Source organism: Desmodus rotundus, chromosome X (genome assembly GCF_022682495.2).
Source record: "Desmodus rotundus isolate HL8 chromosome X, HLdesRot8A.1, whole genome shotgun sequence".
Classification (NCBI taxonomy): Eukaryota; Metazoa; Chordata; class Mammalia; order Chiroptera; family Phyllostomidae; genus Desmodus; species Desmodus rotundus.
In genome coordinates this window covers 88,762,070-88,785,815 of record NC_071400.1, presented here as the reverse complement: position 1 = coordinate 88,785,815, position 23,746 = coordinate 88,762,070, and the positions used below count along the sequence as shown (strand labels likewise).

General features: G+C 41.3%; 1 protein-coding gene and 1 pseudogene across 1 annotated transcript in view; both read left to right on the top strand.

Moving 5' to 3' along the window:
- SMS (spermine synthase) overlaps positions 1 to 23,184 on the top strand; it is a 44,298-nt gene extending 21,114 nt beyond the window's left edge. Inside the window, exons 3-11 of the mRNA XM_045203316.3 lie at positions 2,187 to 2,277; positions 3,051 to 3,115; positions 7,261 to 7,436; positions 8,292 to 8,449; positions 9,140 to 9,226; positions 15,386 to 15,500; positions 16,589 to 16,668; positions 20,851 to 20,966; positions 22,662 to 23,184. Coding sequence (XP_045059251.2) covers positions 2,187 to 2,277; positions 3,051 to 3,115; positions 7,261 to 7,436; positions 8,292 to 8,449; positions 9,140 to 9,226; positions 15,386 to 15,500; positions 16,589 to 16,668; positions 20,851 to 20,966; positions 22,662 to 22,701 — 928 coding nt within the window. The 3' untranslated portion in view covers positions 22,702 to 23,184. The remainder of the gene's footprint in view (positions 1 to 2,186; positions 2,278 to 3,050; positions 3,116 to 7,260; positions 7,437 to 8,291; positions 8,450 to 9,139; positions 9,227 to 15,385; positions 15,501 to 16,588; positions 16,669 to 20,850; positions 20,967 to 22,661) is intronic.
- On the top strand, positions 18,748 to 19,948 carry LOC112313246 (large ribosomal subunit protein eL13 pseudogene; annotated as a pseudogene).
- Positions 23,185 to 23,746: the final 562 nt, after the last annotated feature.

Genomic DNA, 23,746 nt, shown 5'->3' with positions numbered 1-23,746 from the left:
TTTCTAACTACGTGGCAAACCTCCACCTCATATGTATCAAAAGTTATTTCTTCCTCAAGGGTGATCCAAAATCAGTACCGCCACCCAACCCCGTTTGGCTCTCCATCCTCTCTCTCCATGGTGGGGCCCAGTTACCAGCAAGTCTCCTGGAAGCAGAGACCTGAGCTTTCCCCAAGCCCTCTGGCTCCTGCAGGCGCACATTCAGTCCCTTCCTGCCTTGACCTCTGTACACTCCCTGCCACCATCTCTCACTGTCCTTGCTGTGGCCCATCCTTTGGGGACCACAGCAAATCAGACCTTGACACTCTGCCACCTCGGTAAACAACTCCTGCACTCCCTGTGAAGCCTGGCATCTCTGACCACCTATCTCCTCAGTGCCTTTGCAGCCTGGCCCTACCTGTCTCTCTACTGCGGTTCTCGAATCTTCTACCTGGTACACCGATTTCAGCCATCCAGAGGACTTAGAATTCTTCCTGGAACGTAGTTTTTTAGTGACAAGAGCTGGTTGGCAATTACTTTTATAAGCAGGAAAAACCCCCCAGCATGCTTAGTTTAAAAACTTAATTTTCCCCATTGGTGTTCTGGTGTTCCTGTTTCACTTGGTCAGCTGGGACCCATCCCTGTGGTTCCCGTTCTGAAATCTTACCGCCCAGGCACCCAACTGCTCGCGGGAAGGAAGCACTGCAGCTCCGCACTCAGCTTCTGGCCTAAGCTTCTGCTTAATGGCCCCTTGAGGTCCTGGTCCTCAGCCACCTGTTTTCATGTTCTCCATATTCCCCCTGGTAACTTTTCCTTTTTATTTCTTGCTTTAATCCCTTGAGATTGGAACTTCAGACCCTACCTTTCAGCATTCTATGCATTCCCCTGGTTCTCTGGCAAAGGACTCTTTGCCAGGACAACCCAGGTGGTTAAGGGGTCTCATTGTTTTATGCTGCTGGTGGTGGTGGAAGGGGAGGGCAAGCTGATCAGCTCATTCGGATGTGTAGCTGAGTGTGTGGTGTCCCAGACCTGAACTTGATTTTGAGGCCATCTAAGGGCTGGAGGTGAAAATTAACTAGTTGCATTTATTTTTAAATTCAAGCACACTGCCTATATTATTTGAACAGAATTCATCTTCTAGTTTAGTATATTTCAAGTATTTCTTTAACCATGACTTATAGTAAGAAGTAACATCGATATCACATACACATATGTGAATATACAATACACAAACACAATATAACAAAAAAAAAGCTTCCTCAGATAATTAACTGTTAGTGCATGTGTTGCTCTCATTTTTATTTCATGAAAACAGCTGCTCAGATTCACTAAATTAGGGGTCAGAAAGCTTTCTCTATAACGAGCTACATGGGGTCTCTGTCACGTATTCTCCTTTTATTAAAAAAACTCTGTAAAAACATAAAAACCATTTTTAGAGTGCAGGCTTTGCAAAACGTGCTGTGGGCTGGATCTGGCTTGCGGGCTGCACTGAGTGTGCTAACCCTGAACTCAGTGAATTTAATCACCACCTGCCTGCAGTAGGAAAAACCTGGCTCTGGTTTTCTTTTTTCTTTTTTTAATTCAATTTATTGGAGTAACATTGGCTCACAAAACCATACAGGTTTCAAGTGTATAACTTAATAAAACATCACCTGCACACTGCATTGTGCGCCCACCATCGCCCCAAGCGAAGTCTGTTTCCATCCCCATTTTCCCCTCCCTTTTCCCACTTCCACCCATCCCCCCTTTCCCTCAGTCACCATGCTATTGTCTGTGTCTCTGTGTTAGGTATATATGTATATATGATTTTTGGCTGTGATTTGCATTCTGAAGGTTAATCCAGAGAACCCAGTTGACCCCTCCCTACCTACCCTTCCGTTAGTTACTAAACCTGGCTGAGTCACCTGCTGGGCAAGCTTCTTAAAAATCAGATTCACAGAACTTGCTGCTGAATGATATTCTGGGCCTAAGAACCTGTTTTGAAAACCTTAGCATTTGGTGACACTCTCTAAATTTTCACTGAATGATTGGTGGCTTCCCTGTCCCCCCAAAGTGGCACTAATAAGAAAGCAACGGGGTCAGGTATGTAATTTAGGGGGGAAAAGAGAGAAATGGTCTTTCCCGTTGAATTGGGTTGCTGTCGTTTTCTTTTTCTTTTGAGTGCTATGATGTAATTCCTAACCTTAAAATTATTCTTTCCTTTGCAGCTTTGCCAATTTAAGAATTTACCCACATGGATTGGTGTTGCTGGACCTTCAGAGTTACGATGGTGATGCAGAAGGCAAAGAAGTTGAAAGTGTCAGTGTTTCACTTTTTTCAAAAAGATTTTATTTATTTTTGGAGAGAGAGGAAGGAAGGGAGAAAGAGGGGGAGAGAAACATCCACGTGTGTGAGCAAAACATGTATCTGTTGCCTCTCACCCCCAATTGGGGACCCGGCCTGTAACTCAGGCATGTGCCCTGACCGGGAACTGGCGACCTTTCTGTTTGTGGGACGATGCCCTACCCACTGGGTCACACTGGTCAGGGCCAGTATTTCAGTTTTATTGACTCAAGTATTTGAGGAACACAAAACCAGCTCTGCTTAATAATATTAAAATTATGTCACATAATTGCTGACTTCCCAATTAACTGTACACTTTCCTTCCTCCACAATAAGTGATTTTAGAACACAAATAGTTGTTCCTCAGTTGTTTTGAGGAACCTGGCTGCCATCTTTCTCCCTTGACTGCTTGAGTACCAATTTTCCTTTCCACTGCAGGGAATGGAATATAAATGTTTAGCCAGGATGTTAATATCTGCATAACCCTGGGGCCTTCCCCTTTCCTGTTATTTTGTTGGTAACTTAAACCGAGAGGTCAGGTTGCCCTGTGAGGGCTGGTTGGTGTGGGAGTGCAGAACTGGGCCAGGCCTGGAGGCTGCGGTGAGGATGGGGTGGGGGATGGGGGTGTATTGGGTACTTGCCTGTATCACACAGCTCTGTCACCACGGCCTCCAAGGCCTGGTCTGTAATTTCGCTGTTCCACTCAGCCTATTCTAGAAACCCATTGATTTATTTTCTTTGAATTGTAGCTTTTGAACAAAGTAGAAGAAAGAATGAAAGAATTGAGTCGGGACAGTACTGGGCGGGTGAAGCGGTAAGTCCACTCTGGTTTGGTTAATCAGTAAAATAGTCGCAACAGTGGTGCTGCCCCTGCCTTGTGTCTGCTGAAGATGTAAAGATCAAAGTCAACTTCTGCTTCTGACAACACTGTATGCTGCACGGTACACTGAGCTAGTAGTGGGCCCCTCACACCATAACAACACACTAGCTAGTGGCTAGTGACTGCCGCGTTGCACAGCACAGAGGTATTTGTCAGTCGTATCAGATGTTTACAGCTTTGATAGAAGTAACAGTGTTAACATTTGTTGGAAAGGGTGGAGTCTGGTAGATCCTGGGAATTAGCAATGGAATTAATGGATTCACAGCAAGTAATTCTCAGCAGTTTGCTCTTGCCTGCCTCGGTGGCTCCTTATCAGGTCCCAAGAGTTAGGAGGCTTGTCCCTTGCTCACAAAGGCAAACACATACCTGTAGAGGCTCAGAAGGACTTGACCAAGGTGTCACCATTAAGGATAGAAGCATTTGGAATATAGATTTTTCTAGCTTCTGGCCCTTTCCAGAAGAGGGAATCCTTGTTGTCAAGAGCTGGGATGGTTAAGTACTTAATGGCTCAGGCAATAGGAAAGCTGCAGGGCGGGGTAACAGAGCTAGGAAGTTGTTGAATCTCTCTGGTGCGGCAGGAAACTGCAAGTGAAAAGAACATGGCACAATGCAAGACTGCGCTCATTTTTCATTTCTGTCAGAGAACCTAGATTTGTTTACCCAGCCCAAGTTCAGTTTCTGTGTTATCAGCCCCTTCATCATCATTAAAAAACATAGCCACACCCATGCTCCTTTGTGGACTTTTCATCTTCCTTTTCCTGCTTGCAAGAGTTTTCCTTATCTACCCCCATTTGCATTGAACAGGTTCCCACTGAGTTGTAATGTGTCTAAATTTGGTGATGAATTGGCCAACCTCACAATGCCTCTGAGTTTTATTGTGTGGTTGTTAACGGAGTTTCTTCTCTGCCTCGGGAAACGGAATGCCTTTAGGGGCTTCAGCATTTACGAGAGGTCTGATTCTTTTGTGTTTTTCTGGAATAGGAGTTTCTAAAATGACAGTGAAGTTAGGTTTTAGACGTTCAGTTCAGAATGCAGATCTGCTTTTTGCTTGTCACTGTCTTTACATCTTTTCATAAAATCAGCGTGGAGGGAGCGAGAAGTACTTGAAACTACTTTGCTGTAGGTCCTTCGTTATTGGCTTCAAAAGGCCAAGGATGTTGGCCTTTTAGTCTCTGGGGAGTGACATTGTTAGAGATGCTAGTCATTAACAGATAACTCAGTGACATCTGAAATTATTACTCCCCTGTAGTTGATAAAGTAAATGTGAATTTTCATCCAGGAACTTACGGGATTTCTTAGAAAATTTATTTTTGTATTCCACTTTTCAAAAGAAAAGGAACAGGAAAACAAGTTCATATCAGTTTTGTTGAAAAAAATTCTTGCAATTTATACACTGTACATAATTCTCCCAGGGCATATTCTGCCTGACTCTCTACCACCCGGTTTTGATTTGCAGCAGTGAAGGTTGAAACAAGGGTTGTGTAGGGTTCCTTGAGCTCAGCCAAGGCACTGTTGACACAACTGAGAATGGGCATTGCTCGTTTTCAGTGGGTGTGTGCATAGTTCAGTAAAAGCCTGTAGCTTGGCTGGCTGGCTGTCAACCAGCAGGTAGGTTTCTCTCCCTGAAAGCTGGGACGAGATATTTGTTACCTTCCCACCTCACTCCACCCCCGCCCCGAATCTTCTAGTGGTGGAAGAGGCTTCCCCCCAAGTCCTATATGCCTGCTCTTGGGATGAGGGAGGTGTTTTCATTGGGGCTTTACAATTTACAAGACAAACTTCTGATCTGCCTACCATGGTAACAGCTGAATTTGTTCACCTGAAAAAATGAAGTGGTTAAATCCGGCGCTATTAGCATTTAATGAGAGTCTATGGGAACTTGCTTTGTAAATCTCTGTTCTTTATATACCTTAGTACTGTTTTCTCATAGGAAGCCTCATTACCTTAGAATAGGTCCAGGCTGGACTCTGGGAAGCAGGAGAGCAGGGAGGGGAAAGAAATTCATCAGAACCAGTCAGGGGTAGCGTCTCCCAGCATTTTAGGTGTCTGTGGCTGTTTGCTATCAAACACCACTGTGTCTGAACACAGGACTCGGAGACGGTTGTGCTCTGCGTGCAATGAGTTCTCATTTTGTTTGGGTTCAGGTTAGGTTTGCTAAGCCCCTTTTCCAGGTCTGTTTTTCCTTGTCATTTAGTGTCCTCTGCTGGTGGTTTCGAGTACAGTCACCCTATTGAAATACTGACTACTTCCTAAAGAATGGAATCAGAAAATCAGTTTGCAGCTACTCTAGTAATAATTGGTTTAGGCAAGAATGTTCTAGAGGCCAGAGCAATTGGTGAAGGCATGTTGAGAGATCAGGACCTTCACCCAGTTTCGAAGGACCACCCACAGCTTGCTTAGTAATTTCAAATGGGGAAAAAAGGTACCTTTGCACATGGAAAGATCTGGTGCCATCTACTTCAACCATGGTTACACTTAACATCACCAATAATACAAAGGGGGACCCAAAAATCCCTGGAATTATCTTCTGGAGGATGGGTCCTTTGTAGTGCAGGCTTCCCCACTAGGTGAGTGTTCTAGGAATCCATCTGTGTCAGTGTACCAGCTGGCGTTGTTGTGAGAGGCTGTGTTTGGCTTTAGTGAAATTTTTTTGAAAACTCTTTCTACGTGTTTGCCTGTTTCCTGATGGGTGATTTATACATGCACCAGCCCACACTGCGCTGAGTGTTCAGGAGCTTTTGACCCAAACCAGCATGACCCTCATGCCCCACCCCTGTTTACCTGATCTCACCTCAGGTGACTTCTTTTTGTTTCCCTGGATGAAGAAAGTCCTCAAAGGGAAACATTTTTGCCAGTGTGGAAGATGAGAAACAAAAAGTGGCAGAAGCACTAAAAGGCACCAAAATCAATGCATTCAAGAACTGTTTTGAGTAGTGGAAACAAACATCTTAATAGGTGTATTGCACCAAATGGAGAGTACTTTGAAAGAGATTGAAGATTAAACATGTAAGAATAAATCTTTTACAATCTTTTACAAACAGATTCTGAGGTTTTTTGGAGGGGGTCCCCCCTTGTAGAACAAGCATACATCTCTTGCCCCTGATATAATGCCCGTATAACGGGGTCCAGCAGAAGCAACGCTCGCTGGAGTGTGGTTGGTAGGGTAATAATATGCATATAATAATTTATAGTTCTAATTTGAACGTTTCACCTTAAATATCATATGGTATGCTTGAGTGTCGTTATGTTACAAAATTACATGCGTATGATTTTGTAATAAAACATTTTATCATAACAAATTTTTGCTGGACCCTGTATATGTCAACCTCACTGTAAGGAAGAGATCATCAGGCAGACCCACCTGAGGGGTTTTCTTCAGAACACCTGACCTGCACTTTTACAAGATGTAAATGTCATAAAACATACAAGAGAAAAAACTATTCAAGATTAAACAAGGGTAGAAAAGTAAAATCAAAATACAGTGTATGATCCTTCATTCAAAAGCAGGACAGCTATAAAGGACATTATCAGGACAATCGGAAAGACCTGAATATGGAATCTGAACTACATAATGGTATTAACATTCACGTGCACTTGCAGGAATGTGGTAGCGGCCCTGTGGTTATGTGGGCAGCGTTAAGAGATCCCCGCTGAAGTGTGGTGTCTGCAGTGGCCGTTTTCTCCTTCAGCTTTTTATGAGGAAATTTCGTGTATTGTTTATTTTTAGTTAATGATTGTACTTTCCATTACCATTTATCCCACCTATACCGTCTTCCACCTCCACTCACCCTACTCCCTCCTGTTATTAGGAAATTTTAATTCGGGCTGGGAAGGTTTTACAAAACTTAAATCCTTTTTTGTGTAGCAGTTGTTGAGATTTGGTAGTTGCCATGTTTGTTAATCCTAAAAGGCAAACATTACATTACATCTGTTGGGTAATATTCAGGAGTTTGCCGCGGGGTGACGTGGCTTGCTTCTGCATACTCTTGCTCCTGGGTCCAATTTTAAGGCAGCCTTCACCATAAGCAGAGAGCGTTCCTACAAGGCTCATTTCTGTTTCCCTTTTTTTTTTTTCCCAGGTTACCGCCCATAGTTCGAGGAGGGGCCATTGATAGGTACTGGCCCACTGCTGATGGCCGCCTGGTTGAATACGACATAGATGAAGTGGTGTATGATGAAGATTCACCTTACCAGAACATTAAAATTCTGCACTCGAAGCAGTTTGGAAACATTCTCATCCTTAGTGGGGATGTCAGTGAGTATTCCATCTCTACCCCAACTGTGTAACAGAGTGACAGTGTGTTGGATTATGTTGTTTTCCTGACAAATAGCAGTGCTGTGGATTTACCCAAGTTTGTCCTTGGCACTGCTGTTTTTTGAAATGAACATTTCTGCTGTGTTAACCTGTGGATTGTCTGGGCCTTCATGTTTTATAGCAGAGCTATAAAAACTTTGCCATGACATTCCTTTTTTCTAATTTCTTTGTGATGAGTATTTGGACTGTATTTCAATAAGTATATAATTGCTTATTTTACGAAAATCTTTTTATTATGGAAAACCTCACATCTAAATAGACAAAATACCGTGTTTTGGTGTGTATAATGCATACTTTTTTGCCCAAATTTTTCAGGGAAAAATCAGGATGCACATTAGACATGGGTAGAATGATTACCTACCATGGGTGTACCCACGTTTACAGTAGTATGATGAACCCATATATACTCACCATTGAATGCCAACGATTACTAACTCCTGGCCAGTCTTGTTTCCCCTGAGCCCCAGACCACTTTCTCCCTCATTTTACAGCAACTCTCAGGTTGTATTATTTCATCTGGAAAGACATAATTGCTTTTAATGATTCACATCAGTACATCCTTCTGACTGAGTTTTCTTTCAAATGACTGATGTTTATATATATGTAATCTGTGCGTGTAATCTATTATAGTGGGGTTGATTAAAACTCCACCATCCAGAAAAAAAAATGTGTACACTTCTGACAGTTTTTAAAGATTGAAAGGGAAACATCTTAGGCTAGAATCCAGCACTTCCTAGTGTTGTGAGTCAGGTGGTTTTGGACAGAGTCACCATTTTGGATCTGTTTCCTCCCTAGATCTGGCGGAGAGTGACTTGGCGTACACCCGGGCCATCATGGGCAGTGGCAAAGAAGACTACTCTGGCAAAGACGTGCTGATTCTGGGAGGCGGAGATGGGGGCATTTTATGTGAAATAGTCAAACTGAAACCAAAGATGGTCACTATGGTAGAGATATCCTTTATTTATTATAGGAGAACAAGTTCAATGCGCTGCTCTTGTTTTCTTCCTTTTTGTCTTAAGACTCTAGTTAAGGTTATGAGGCAAATGTGGGATCAAGAGTGCCTGAAAGAAACACTTCAATTTAGTTTTTAAACTTGTTTAGAAGATTTTATTTATTTATTTTTAGAGTGGGGAGGGAGTGAGGAAGAGGGAGAGAAACATCAATGTGTAGTTGCCTCTCGTGCATCCTCCATTCGGGACCTGGCCTGCAACCCAGGCATGTGCGCTGACCGGAAATTGAACAGGTGACAGACACCCCCCGTTCGCAGGCTGGCACTCAATCCACTGAACCACACCAGCCAGGGCAAATACTTCAATTTAGTGCCAATAGCCTTTTTATGTGACCACCACCAAAGAAGCAGAGATAAGTTAGTTGCAAATTAAAGAGCAAATGACTTTGGTACCATCTCTGCTGCTCAGCAGTTGCTGAAATAGCTTCTTCATGGGAAGAAAAAATCAGTTTCTTTTGAGTGTTCTCGGTGCAAAAATAATATCATTGTCTTATTCATCATTTTTTAACTTGGGATACCCAAAGTAGTGTTATAAAACTTTTGTCTTAACCTTTTCTTTAAAGTATTACTATTTCAGAATTCTTTGATACATCCAAATTCAGGGAAAATTTGTCCTTAACCTGGTTCGAACATAGACCAAATGGTGATTGATGGATGTAAGAAATACATGCGGAAAACGTGTGGTGACGTCTTAGACAATCTTAAAGGAGACTGCTATCAGGTACGTTTTGCAGATAATGTTTTTAAGTGAACTGATAATACTGTGATACATATGTTATTGATCTGAATAAAACAACTTTAAGTATATACATAGATATATAGATAGATAGATAGATAGATAGATAGATAAATCCTTTTGTAGGGGAGAAGAAAATATCCCTCTACCATTCTAGTTCTTGCCTAAGACTCCTGTAATCACAGATTAATAAGAGAGGAACAGACGTTTATTAGCATGTACATCTCATGTATACAGGACAGATACCCAGAGAAAAATGAGTAATGCAGAGTTAGGTCTAGAATTTAGGCTTAAATATCATCTTAATAGGAAAAGGGGATGTAGATGTTTTAGGGGAGAATAGATGACTTTTAGGAAAGATGAACGGAGCCTGAGAAGAATAGGCGAGGAGGTATGGTAGTCTGTGACAAAGTTTGCCTGAGTCCACATGGTGTCAGTCTTTTCCCTGAGATGAGAGATGATCTTTCCTGGCTGAATCCCTCGTAGAGGGGAATCTGTAACAGTTCAGGTCCTGTTGAAGGATCTGTGTTCAGGCAGATGAAGCAGAGTTCAGAGAAAGCCTCTCTCTACATGTGCTGTTTTTCATGTGCCTGCAACTCAAAATAGTCAGTATGCTAAAGCGGCGTATTTTGAGGTTATTATTCGTTTATTCTCATCCAAAAGATGTCACCTTTTTCTGACCTGGTAACCACCACCTTTTGTCTCTCTTCCCTGGATAATCTCTCTCTGTCTGGATCTTTCTTTCAGAGGGAATGTACTAATAAGCAAATTAGTCTCTGTCCTAAATTCTACTGTGCTTGCAAGTTCACCTATCATTACCGTTTGTAGGATACATTTTGTATTGTATTTTGAGGATGAATGTTTGATTTCTATACCTACAGTACTTGTTAGCACAAGGTAACCAAGCAAATACTTATTTTATTTGAACAGAATCTTGAATATCTCCAGATGTATAGACAATTTAGATGAGAGGTTCAGTTTGTTGAGACGTAAATTACTTACCCTTACCCCATCTTCCCTAAAGTGTGCGCATCCGAGTGTGATTTCACAGAACATGCATGTTAATTTTTTTAGCTGAGAGAGGAATCATATCTACATTAAAATGCAGTTGTAACTGTTTTGTGGGCAAAAGGAAGAGAGAGCTGTATTTCACTTTGTACTATTTGAAAATTTAGAAAGGGAGGGAGCAATTAGGTTCTTTAGCGCAGGAAGGATTTTTTTCACAATGAGCTAAAAGTTACCACTGTTTACCAATAATGTTTGCATTGTTAGCTATACTCTGCCTGGGGTGTTTTAACATTTAATGCTCACCCCTGTACCAAATGGGTGTTATTTCTATTTTGTGGATGAGGAACATTAAGCTTAGAGTTTAAGGAACTTTTTTATTCCGGGTTACAGGGTAACTTTAGACAAGTGATTCAGATTCCTAGTTCCGTACATGCTTTAAGAAAATAGAAACAGATCCCCAGCTCACACCTGCAGTATGTTGAATTGGGCACTGTTATAATAATTAAAGACCATATTTCAGTGGGAAGATTTACTCATGACTTTGGGAAAAAAGCCTCTCCACTTGAGTGTGCAGCCGAGGGTAGAGCACCGAAGGCAGATGGTGGCAGAGACAGTCGGACATTTTAGGGAAGGGAAAAGTAGTGTTTTCTTTGAAATGGCTGAGCTCTTGAGGAAGTTGGTGGCCTGAATGCATCCCTTTCTGTGGGCCTTCTTTCTGAAACAGAACAGCCACCAGGGGGAGCCTGGAAAATTCTTCTGAGTTTGTAGGGCTTTCAGTCTCCAGGGCAGCAGCAGACAAGCCCCCTTAGGCATTAAAATGCGGCTATCATTAACAAAACACCAGGTGTTTGCAGCTGTTTATAATTTGAAGACAGATAATTACTGTGTTATCCTTTTTTAGAAAATAGAAAATGTTCCAAAGCACATTTCTGTAGCTTTTATAATGGTGGCATAATTTTAGTACTAAAATCATTGAAGGAGTACAAAAAGTATGTATGTATGTACGAGGTAAAATAGTAGTGAATTAAATCTAGCAGTTTATTTAAAGAATTACATATTATGCACAGGACAATTTTGGTCCATAAATGTAAAAATATGAATATGGAGAAATCAACATAATTCATTACATGAATAATTTAAAGGAGAAAATGATATTAATAGATGATAAAGCATTTGGGAATATTTAGTCATTCTTAAGGAAAGCTCTTTAGATAAAATAAAATTGCAAAAGGAAGGAAACTAAATGTAGTAGAAATTATCAGAAACCTAAAGATAATATTGTATTAAATAGCGTTGATGTAAGAAACATCCAAACCTGTAAGAATTTTTATGAGTTTAGTTGAGAGAAACTGACGACAATTGCCAGGAAGCAAAATCTTAATGGATTAAGAAAATGCTCCAGAGATTGGTGGTTTTGTGGTTTATTTTATACACTACAGTCAAAGCAGGAGGTGTTAGGAGGTTCCTATTGGTGGTAGATTAGGGACGGGGTAAAATCTCTGAGATTGGATAAAGACTAGAAGGGATAGACACATACTTTGTTTACATTGTTAGGTATAGGACAGTTAACAATTAATAACAACAACTGTGAGGGGTTCCCTAGTCTGTGCTCTGGTGAGAGATTGTGCCCTGAGAGTTCTGGAAAAAGGAAATTACCCTGACATTCCAAAGATACATTATCATAGTAGGTGCAAAAACACACCACCACAGACAGGCTCAGTTAAGGTAGAGCCTGACCTTGTTAAGGATGATACCAGTTTAGGACATGACGAACTTCTGTGACTTGCTTTTAGTTAGGAAGGTTTAATTTCAGACCATCCTGTGTGATTACTTTCAGTCTCTGAGTTTGTAAGGCTGCCTTGCAGGCCCCCCCTGAGCTTGGCGGTTTAGTTTGTGGCCTCTTTTTTGCCCACAATGGCCAACCACGTAAGGCATTTCCATTAAAACTAGGAACAAGATAAGGATGCTTATAACCTTTATTCAGCATTGTTTTTGAGGCAGTAGCTCATTCAGTAAGGTAGGACAATGAAAACAGTATAAATATAGAAAGAAATTATTTGCAGATGTTATGAATGCTTAAAAGATCTAGGAAAGTCATCTAGAAATCTAGTTGCATTCATGAGAAATTTGGTGAAGTGATTGGATAAAGGCAAACTAAAAATTTCTTCTGCTGTGCTAAATGCAAAGCAGTTTGAGTGGAAATTGGGGATGAAGGATAGGCTGGAAACTATTGAAAGCCGTGACCAATTCTTAAATACGTAGAAGTTTAACAAGAATTATGAGTATTGTAAGACTGGTAAGAGTTATGTCAATATCTTATTGAAATACAGCAACTGAAGTTTGAATCTGTGGGGAGAGATTGCAGTTCTTGGGTGAAGGTATCAACACAGTATCTACCTACCTTATTATAATTAATTCTAATCAGAATCCCAAGGGAGTTTTAAAAATTAGACCAAATGATTTTGAAATTCATTTGCAACAATAAACTTCTAGGATTAGCCAAGAAAATAATCGTGAGTAGTGATCGTAGTGAACGAAGGGAGATTTGCCATCATAGTAAGAACTATGATGTTGACACAGGAACAGACAAATAGATAAGAGGAATGCCATAGAGGCTTGAACACAAACAGCTAGAGTGGCCTAACGTGTGTTGACTCAGCTCAAAAGAGTAGGAGCCTTTATCTAGAAATAAATGAAAAGACTAGAAGTAAATGACAAAGATTTATTTAAGGGTACTGATTAGGGTTTGCAAACTGGAAATACAACTAGGCAATACCAAAAGTGTTCCAAAGCAGAAAGAAAAGCTGAGAGTTTTTTATAGTAAAGGGTACGTTCTTGAGAACAATCGATCCTGCATTCTTAGCCCATTGATTGGTCCAGGATCATAAGCTTCAGATGGGCAGTGATCTGGACAGCGGGATGGTTTCCTAAGGTCATTCTGATGGTCGGTCATCTGGGGGTCTGATGGATGTCCAAGCATTGACGTAGAACCAGATGTGCATCTAGGCATTGATACAGGCCTGGAAAGTTCAGAAGTTTAAGTTCCCAAGCTCGTTAAGGCAAGAAAGAATAGAATTGTTTTTTCATGCCTCGGCCTGCATTTTAAAAATAATTTAGCAGCTTGACCATAGTGACTCCATTTCATTTCTTCACTCTGATCCTTCACCCTATTAATTATTTCACTTAGGAAAAGAAGATTTAGTTGATTTAATAAGTGATGGTGGCATAATGGGCTGTCCATCTGCATGAGAACAAAGTTAACTAACCCTAAAAGCCATAGAGAAAGTAATTTCAGATGGTTTAAGCTCTAGATATAAAAACAAACACATTGAGGAAAATTTAGGAGTTGGGAAACCTTTAAAGAAAGGACAAGAACCTCAAAATGTAATGATAACACACACAGAGCCAAAGGCAGACTGAAAGCAATACTGCTAACAAACGGGACAGGGAGTTTAATCCCTTTAATAATACAAAGAGCCCCTGCAACTTAAATTTTAAAATTAACTAAGTAGAAAAAGGTATTAAGGGTATGAACTCATACTTCTCAGAAGGTGGAAGTCAAATAACTTGTAAACTTAAAAGACGCTCACCCCTGTTGGTGGCCCAGAAAGTTCGTGTGAAACTGTTAGCAAGGGATTTGACAAAAGTATAAGAAGAGAAACAACACCTAGTGCTGGGACGGATGAAAGGGAACAGTTGCTCGCATGCATTGCTGGTCGGAATGTGAATTGCCATAAAAACTAAAGTACATGTGCCTTCGCCTTGCAATCCGCTGGTTGCAGATCCCGCGCGTGGACAGAAAGGCATCTCTTTAAGGTTTATTATGGCTGTGTTTGCAGAGCGGAAGGCCCGAAGATGATAAGTATAGAACCTTTTTAGTGGAACTATGCATTTTTATAAACATCATTACCTGGAACAGTGTTAGGTAAATATTCCCAAGTTCAGAACAAGGTGTGCGACCCTAGTTTTGCAAAAGAACAAGCGCTTGTGTTTTTTTGCAGGTGAGTGTTTCTAAGAATCTGTATGAGCATAGGGGGAAAAAAATGTGAGCATATCTAATGGGATTGATAAGTAGATTGAAGGCAACTCGGGTGTGAGCGGCTTCTGTGTCTTTGCATGGTTGCCCCCGAATGATGTTTTAAGTGAAGGCCATTATAAAACATTAGGACAGTTAGATTCAGTTACTTTAAAAATATGTGACTTTGAGGATATGTGTAAGAACACTGATAGAAAAAATGTGGAATAGATTATTTTAGGGAATTGTGGCAAAGTTTGGTTTCTGATTTATAATATGTGATTATTTGTATAAAATATGTATTTTGTAGCTAGAAAAAAATAAAAGGCAAAGAGAATAACTCCTGTCTAGTTCGGGATGTTGCCTAGAACCAGATAGGTCCCCAGCATACAGACTTCAGTACTCCAAAGACAAGGCAAACCCCCAACTTAGTTCCTGAATTTACTGTAGAGGGTGTGTATGAGAGTTCCAGCTCTTCGCTGCTGTGCTTCCCTCATTAGTAACTCTCCTTTGGGAGCTGCTATTTATGACGTGGCTTTATTACCGGCAGTACTTGAAAGTGTTAGAGGAAATTGAAAAAACCATACGTTAAGAGTTTGGAGGTTTTGGTGGGGGGAAAATGGAGACAACTGTACTGGAACAACAATTAAAAAAAGAGTTTGGAGTGAGATGCAAAAATACGTCAATAGACAACAAAGTTATTCAGTACTTTGTGTAAAAGAAAAACTAAACGTAGAAGAAAATACAGATAGTAGGAGAGGCAGTATATATAGATTAGGGTTAAGAGCCAGCACCGGGCTGATAGCCCTAGGTGTACTTCTTGGCTCTCTTACTGGGTGCCCTTGGGCAAGCTTTGTAAGCTCACAAGTTGGTTTTCTCTATTTGTAAAACACGGATAATAATAGTCCCTGGAGAGTTGTTTAGATTAAATGAGAAGGCGCATAAAGCATGTACTAAGCACTGAATTTTAGCTCTACTAGGCATGGGTGGAAGTCCTTTTTGTTCATGTGGTAGGTGCCCTGGATGTCAGCCCCAGCTTGCATTTCCCCCTTCCTCCTCAAGTGTTTAACTACTTCCACATGTGTTGGCTCACCCACATCTATTCCTGTTCTTCCTGGAAGGTTCTAGTAGAGGACTGTATTCCAGTACTGAAGAGGTACGCCAAAGAAGGGAGAGAGTTTGATTATGTGATTAATGATTTGACAGCTGTTCCAATCTCCACATCTCCGGAAGAAGGTAAATTTTGTTTTGTTTTTAACCAAAATAATGTTCATGGAAATGTTTTTTCTGGGCACTGTGTGAGAATGAAAGGATCTTAGAGATTATCTCGTTAAGTTCCTTCATTTTCTAAAGGTAAACTGAGGCCCATACTGTAAAGATGGTTTGTATTTGGCTTTGGTCAAATCCTGTCCTGCCCCTAAATGATCAAATTAACTGAGTCACTTGAAACAAACATGAAATAAAATGAGTCATAATCACATTATTAAGACATTAGGTTTGATAATTTATTTGCATTACGTGATTTTTAACCTGTAATGGGACAAACCGGTGACTTGCCTAAGCAACAGTAGAGGCAATTCCCTGCTGAAATCACACACTCGAAACCACTGCTGGGTTGGGGTGTCTCTGTTAATAATTTTTGTATAACCTTGTCTTCCTGCTGAGTTTACACGCTTGGGTCCCTACCCGATGACCCTTGCAGTTTCTTTCTCGGGGTGTTGCTGCTTTCCTCCTTACTTAAAGCTGGCATCTTGCAGGTTTCAGCCTCTGCCTTTGTGTTGAATCTTTATTGGCCCTGTGAGAGCAGTGCTAAGTACCTGCACGTTTGCTTTTTTAAAAGAGTTTTAAAAAAGATTTTATTCATTTTTAGAGAGGGGAAGGGAGAGAAGGAGAGAACCATGTGAGAGACATGATTTGTCTCTCGATGTGAGAGACAAACATCGCTTGGTTGCCTCTTGAACGCCCCTAACCAGGGACCTGCCCACAATCTGGGCATGTGCACTGACCAGGAATCGAACTGGCAACCATTCAGTTTGTAGGACAATGCCCAGACTACTAAGCCACACCAGTCAGGGCCATGCACATTTGATTTTGACCTTCCTTGTATATGTGCACATGTGTGTGAGACAATACACACATATATAAGTATGAATTTGTAGATTCACAAATGACAATACATTATCATTTATTAATAAGCTCTCAAATATTGCCTAGAACTCATGGCTCTTTTTTGTTATTGTTGAGTATTAATGTGTTTGACCTTAGCTATTGTTTCTGATGCATGCAAACCTGTATTCATAAAACTTAATTTTTTTAAAATCCAGATTCCACATGGGAGTTCCTCAGACTGATTCTTGACCTCTCCATGAAAGTACTGAAACAGGATGGGAAATATTTTACACAGGTAGTCTACTTAACTGTTCTTTCCCCCCAAACTCTCAATAAGCATTTTCTGTTTTAAAAGAGAAAGCATAGAACAGCCAAATTGGATTATACTCTTTGAAGCGGTAAGTTTGTAAATAGCTGACCGGTCGTCTATTGGAATGAATCAGTTCCGTTGTGTCCGGTTACCCTAATCTTCCTGATTTGTCAACCTTGGGCTTCGGCTGTAGTATGAGCTGCTACCACAAGATGGAGACACAGACCGTGATTTTTCCATGTGTAGGAAATCTACAATGAAACCTGCTCAAACAGAGTCAACTTATTCTTGTAAAAGCAACCCAAATGCCTGCGTTGGGGAATTTTCACAAGTGAAATTAACAAGAAACTGTGACTGTTTTCTTTCGTTGAGAACATTTAATTGGTAGACAGCCTTCTTGGGGAGCTGCTATCTCAGTATGGTGGAGTAATAAAAACCCTTCCTTAACAGATCACCACAGCCCATTCATTAATTATTAATGACCCAGGCTTTGATAACTTGCCTTGGCCACCTGACTTTTACCATAAAACACATTCTATGCCCAGGGCTGTGCTAGTTTCCAAGAATTGTGCAAAAGATGTATTGGACAGGTTCTTGTCCTTGTGTTCATTACAGTTGGAGACCTCGGGCAAGCTCACTTTATCATACCCGGGCTCACACGGTACATTCGCGCACTGAGGAGGCGTAGGCCTTTGAAGAAGCAGTGGTGGAGTCAGCAGCGCAGACTGCTTTGATGCTGGATGTGCTGCTGTGGTTGCCACAGCGCTATATTTTTTTAAACTATCAGGTGATATGCTCAGAAGACACCCTTGATTTACACCTACTTCCCTTTCCCAAGTGTGTCTCTTAGAACTGGAGTAAGGTTAGAGATGGACTGAAAGTGCTGTGTGGCCTGTTGCTTGGTGATTTGACGAAAGCTAGATGTTCCTGCTTAAATTTGCTTGCATCACAGGAGCAAGTGTATAATGTCCCTGTGGCTGCTTGAAGACCACCTTGTCGTTGTGGGTGCCACAAGGGACTGAGTTCTGGTGCATGGGGGAATTTGAACCCAAAGCTGGGAAAGAATTGCTTTCACGAGACTGAGCCAGGTCCCAGCTCTTGACCTCCTTTCTCTCCCCATTAAAACTGGGCTATTTGATAATGTGTGTGACATTCATGTAAATTATGATGCAAACTATCCGCAAACTCCTGACTCCCCTTAGCCTGAGAATTGGGCATTACCAGTACCATTGACACATCTACCTTCCTCCCTAATCTCTGCCCACCTTCTGAAAGTAACCTACCTTTAGTGTTGTTTTTTTTTTTATTCCTCTGCTGTTCTTTATAGATGTTTCATATATGTGTGATATACCAAATTATTATATTGTTTAGTTTTGCTTGCTTTTGAATCTGATAAAAATGATGTCCTTAAGGATTTATTCTTCTGGACTTTATTTTTACATTACAGAAGTAATACATGGTAACTTAAGTTTAAAAGATACAAACAATACAGAAATTTAAAGTAAAAAACCAAGTGTCACTTACATGGGGCAAGGAGAACTTTCTAGAACCGAAGCTACTGAATTGTGATTTACCCTCTTGGAGTGCTCTCCTCCTTGCCCCATTATTCCTTTTCTCTCATCCTTCGTAAGTACTTAATTCTTTGCTATTTGATTTTTGTTCTGCATTTCCCCTGTGTCTTTCTTAAGAAAAGAAAAAGGAAACATGGTTATTTAGATACACAAGAAAGTGGAATGCATTACTTTTGGGGGTAGGTCTCTATTTGTGGTGAGGTTTTTTTGTTTTTTTTCTTTTTTTAAACCACTTTTTGACAGGGTTGGGGAAGAACAAATTGAAAGTATCCTGTTTCCTTACCACAATGTCTGTAAGGAGGTCCTCCCATATACCCTCTATCAAGAGAGAGTATGGTGTCAATTTTAGGATGGCGAGGGAAACCGTGGAGCTGTGCACCTTGGTGGCGTTTCCGTTCTACAGCTTCCCCAGTGGTGATGTGCACTAAAAACAGCCAGGCGGTGTTTTCTATTTGTGAGTCTTAAATTACACATGTGGTGTTTATATGCTCTCATGGTGAACTTGATGTTGAAACCAAATTATATGCTGGCCAAGGGTCCTTTGGCCAAGTCCCACTGCAGGACCCTAGATGATGGGTTACTAAACTGGCCAGCACTGAAGGACGACGTCATGTTGAGCGAATGTGCAAAGTTAAAACTGCCAAGGCCCGCTCTCAGAATAGTTCTGCCTACCCGCTTGCCCGTGGCTGGCTGGCTGGTTGGTTTTGAAATACCTTCCTCGAAAATGCTTACATCACAAGCTGCCTTTATTTGTGAATAATTTTCATCTTATATTGTACTTGGCTATTTTGAGGCAAATTGATAGTGAAGGTCTTAGAAAGAAATAGAATCAGCACATACATGCATTAGCCCTCTGAATGTTAAGAACTTCAGTGTTGAAAAGAAAATAGGCAGCATCAAATGCCCATCTAGTTTTCGAAATCTGTTATGAAAGCTCTTGGGGGAAGATCGTGCTAAAATGATAGACCCTACCCCCAGTCTACTGAATGACAATTGGTATTTTACCACGATCACCTGTGGTTCATATGTACAGTAAAGATTGAGAACCACTGCTTTCTGGTGGCGGTTCTTCAGAGAAGGCCCGTAGGCAGCATCCATAGCGCAGTGCTGAAATGGCATGATCCTGAGGCCCCAATTCCACAACGACTAGCAGCGGCACGTTGCCATGTGGTTTAACCAGCGCACTTGGGAGATATGCAGCCAGCCAGAGAACCCCCTGTGTCTGGACCCCTCCGACCCATAGTGAGATGCTCCACAGTGAGGTGAGGTACTACACCAATGTGCGAGCCGGCAGGGGCTTTAGCGTGGAGGAATTAAGGATGGCTGGCATCCAGAAAAAATGTACTCCTCCAGCTTGGAGGGAGGTGGAACACCTCCTACCCTGCAGCAGCTGAAGGAATACTGCTCCAAGCTCATCCTTCTCCCCAGGCAGCCCTCAGTCCCCAAGAACAGAAGACAGTTCTGTTGAAGAACTCAAGTTGGCCACCCAGCTGACACGACCAGTTGTGCCCATGTGGAATGTTTACAAGAAGACAGCCAGGGTCACTGCAGAGGACGAGAACTTCAAGACATTTGCCAGTCTTCGCAAGGCTCATGTCAATACCTGACTCTTTGGCATCTGGGCAAAAAGAGGCAAGGAAGCTGCAGAATAGGATGTTAAAAAGAAAAACTGCTGTTGGCAACGTGTGATTTAAAAAATAAAGATTGAGAAGCAGAGATGTAGAACCAGGCAGAAGTGGTGTCCATTCAGCCACTTTACTGTGACTTTTGGCCAGCATCTCTGATTCTCTTTACTGTTTTTTCCTCATTGACACAGAGTGGCTGCTGCAGCTCCAAATGTTACATCTAGGTTATAGGCTAGAAGAAAGTAGAAGGGAGTGGGTTGCTGTTTTTCCTTGATTGTCCAGGATAAAAAATACCTTTCCCAGTATTCCCAAGACAGATGTCTTCTATATCTCATTCACCACCCTGATCTGCTAGGGAAGCAGGTCAGTGGAGGCAAAAAAGGGACAAAAGAACAATGAGGTCAGGAAAGAATGCTTGATGAGTAGAACTGGGCAATATCCTTGGTCTGTATATCCTGAATAGACTTTAGTTCTCTTATGCCTTAAATGAGATTTGGGGGAAAGTGTGAGGGATGTGAATATAGTTCTGTGCCAGTATCTTACACTTTTATGAGGGTCATAGGTTAAGCTATTTTGGAAGTCAAGAATATTATCTCTCTTTGATACATTATTTTCAGTGCAGTGGTGACTACTGGGAAACTTATTTTGAATGGCTTATGAGTATGAATCTTTGCTAATTGCATGGTGTTGATACAATGGCTGTGTCACTAATGAGAAATTGGTCTCACTGTTTTCCATGGCTTCATACTCTAATCATTTGAAATGGCTTGGTAAATGAGGTAGGATAATGAGCTAATGGATCTATAAATAGAACTCTTGCAATTTGTGAAAGTACAGAAACCTTATCCCATTTTCAAAGGTGAACTTTTATCTAAAGCTGGAATTGTTCTCATTTATTGGCGACCTTGAAATGAGTGGGACCCTCAGTGGACTCAAGTACCTTATTGTTTGCTTTTCTCTCTTTGATTTAGGGGAACTGTGTCAATTTGACTGAAGCCCTGTCACTCTATGAAGAACAGCTTGGGCACCTGTATTGTCCTGTGGAGTTCTCAAAGGAGATCGTCTGTGTCCCTTCATACTTGGAATTGTATCCTTTGACCATATCATTGTGTTGCCAAATCAGAACACCAAGTGAATGCCATGCCAGTTTAACATTAAAAAAATAAGTCGCTCTTTAGTATATTATATCAGGCCCCAGTTTTCAAACTTGGCTGCACATTGGAATCCTCTGGGACTTTTAAAGCAGTACTGACTGATTCCTGGATCCCACCCTGAACAGCTCAGTTCCTGAGCTCCCCAGGGGGGTTTAATGTTCAGGCACTACTGGTTGTCACAGGCAGGCTCCAGACCTGCAGCATCATCTGGGAACTAGTTAGACGTGCAAATTCTTAAGCCACACCTGGACTGCTGTCCAATGGCAGAAGCTGGAGGTGGCTCTGGTGACCTGCCTTTAGCAGCCCTCCAGGGGAATGATGTGCACTTAAACTTCAGAAGCCCTAGACAAGACACCGCCCCAGCTGTAGCAGGCAAAAAGACTGAAGGCATGCATTCAACTTTTATATTAAGATGATCTTACTTGAATATTAGTTTCTACACTTCACTTGATTCTGATTTGCAGGAGAAATTGAGAGCTAAAAATAATGCTGGGGATCTCAAAGATAATGCTGGTCTCTGTTAGTACTACTTAGTAAAGTTAATCTAGAGACATAAGAAAAGAAGCAGGGGAAAAACCAGAATGAGCATTGTCATTAGAAATGTGTAGTGTGTTTCCTCCTCCTAAAACACTGTATCCTGTGAACCAAAGCTTCCTTTCTTGAGGTGGCAGTTTGCTGTGACTGCTGCTGGCCTGCAGAGCCCTGGCAGTAACCCCACCATCCACCCCAGGGTCTGCCCTGGGATGAGTCGAGTGCTGTGTGCTTTCCTGCTGGCCTGTTCTTCCCTGGCGTGTAGCAAGCTCAGACACCTCTCCCCCTGCCAACTGTTCACCTGCATAGGGGTTCCTCTCCAGAGCAATTTTTAGAGTCAGGTCTGTGCTTATCTGTGGAAATACTTTAGAAATCACTTGATAACATTTGGAAGAGGGGCTTTGGTCTTCTGACTTCCCTTCAGCTCTTGTCCCTCCTTCCACCCTTTTTTCCCTGCTTTCCTCTCACCTCCTACGCTCCTGCCACTCCATTTCTCACCACCCTCTTGTTTTTGGCCTCTCCCTCTGACCCTTCCTTTTTCTGTGAATTCGCTAAAACATCTTAAGAGATCTTGAAAGTAGCACTGTTACTGAGAGGATATGTGCGTGCCTTTAGCCTTTTTTATGTTCGCTCCCTGCACTTCGGTGTCGCAGGCGGTGAGTGTCCAGGCTACAAAGTGGCTTATTTAAGAGGCCTTCGTTCTCATTGCCACAGTGCTCTAAGCCAGCGATTTTCAACCAGTGTCCTGTGAGAATTTTTCAAACGGGCAATACCTATTTAGTCACGGTCACTGACCTCTTTTCCCTTAGATTGCCAAGTAAAAAAAATGACAACAGCCAACACAATAGCTGCTGTTTGGTGTGAACGAATCAAAATTACACGTATTTTTGGTCAGATCAGCAAAAAAAACATATTTTTTGGTGCACCACACAATTTCAGTAATTTATGTGTGCCATGAGATAAAAAAGGTTGAAAATCACTGCTGTTAAGCTATGAAACTTTTATCAGTCCTTCAGTCTGTAGGCCAGCAGACACATTTTAAGTGATACTTGTGCTTCTTTCAATTATCTGCTCTTATTCCTTGACTCTGGGTCCAGGTGGGTGTTTTACACTGTGTGGAAGAAAGCTACACCTTGAAGATCAGTAGCAGTAATCATGTGTGCTTACAAATAGCCTTCCTGACCATCACATGCTGTGCACGACATCAAAACAAGGCAGGCAATTGATTGTGAACCCCTCCCAAGTTTTCTTGTTTAATTATTATTTTTAATTTAAAAAGGCAAATGGAAAATGTATATTTTGAAGAACTAGGGTGTTATTTTTCGAAAGTCAACTGAAGGATGATTAGACAGCATAGCAAAAGGCTGCTCCATGCACTGAACCCCTAGAATGTGATTTTCATTACGTGTTTTCCTCCCCCGTGTAGGCTGTTTTTTGTTTTTATTTTTGTAGACTTTGAATTTGGTTGTTTGGAAGAATGAACATCATTGTTTTGTTCTGGAGGGGAGTTCCTGATGGTGTTTCTTCCCCCCCAAATGGACTTAGATGATTAAAATTTGGTGCTTACATGGAAGTTAAAAAATAATTAGAAATGCTTTGATTAAAATTACAAATGAGAAATTTCATGTGTCTGTTCTTTTATTTCAGTTAGGTCCCCTCTTTCTCTCTTCTGACCACACAGTACAAAGGTGTCTCCTGGTCTTTTTGTAGTTCTCTTTGCATCACTTGGTACCATTTATCTTTTTTTACAATAGGATGGCCTTAGGGCCTTTTTTGAACAGTAGTAATGACTTCCATTTACCATTCTGGTAAATGATACACACAACCTATTACATTCACCAGTTCTTCATTATAAAAGTGACCCGAGGAGAGGAAAAGATTCGGCCTCACTGTAAAGTTGAAAGTCACAAGTTTATTTCTGTTCCCCCTCTTACTGGTGTATTAGATGTGGAAATAATGATCATTTTGGATTGCTGCTGTGAAGCTTAGGTTTTTGGATGCACAAATAGATGATAGTTTGGAGAGAGGTCTGCAACAAGAGCAATTGAAACTCACCTAAGGAAGTGTTTCTAACTACCAGCTTGGTGTAGTGTGTTTGTGCAAAACAACCCACATCCAAGGTGAGGCTGTATTGACACACATTGTTAGACATCACTGGGTTATTCCGTTACTTTTTTACACA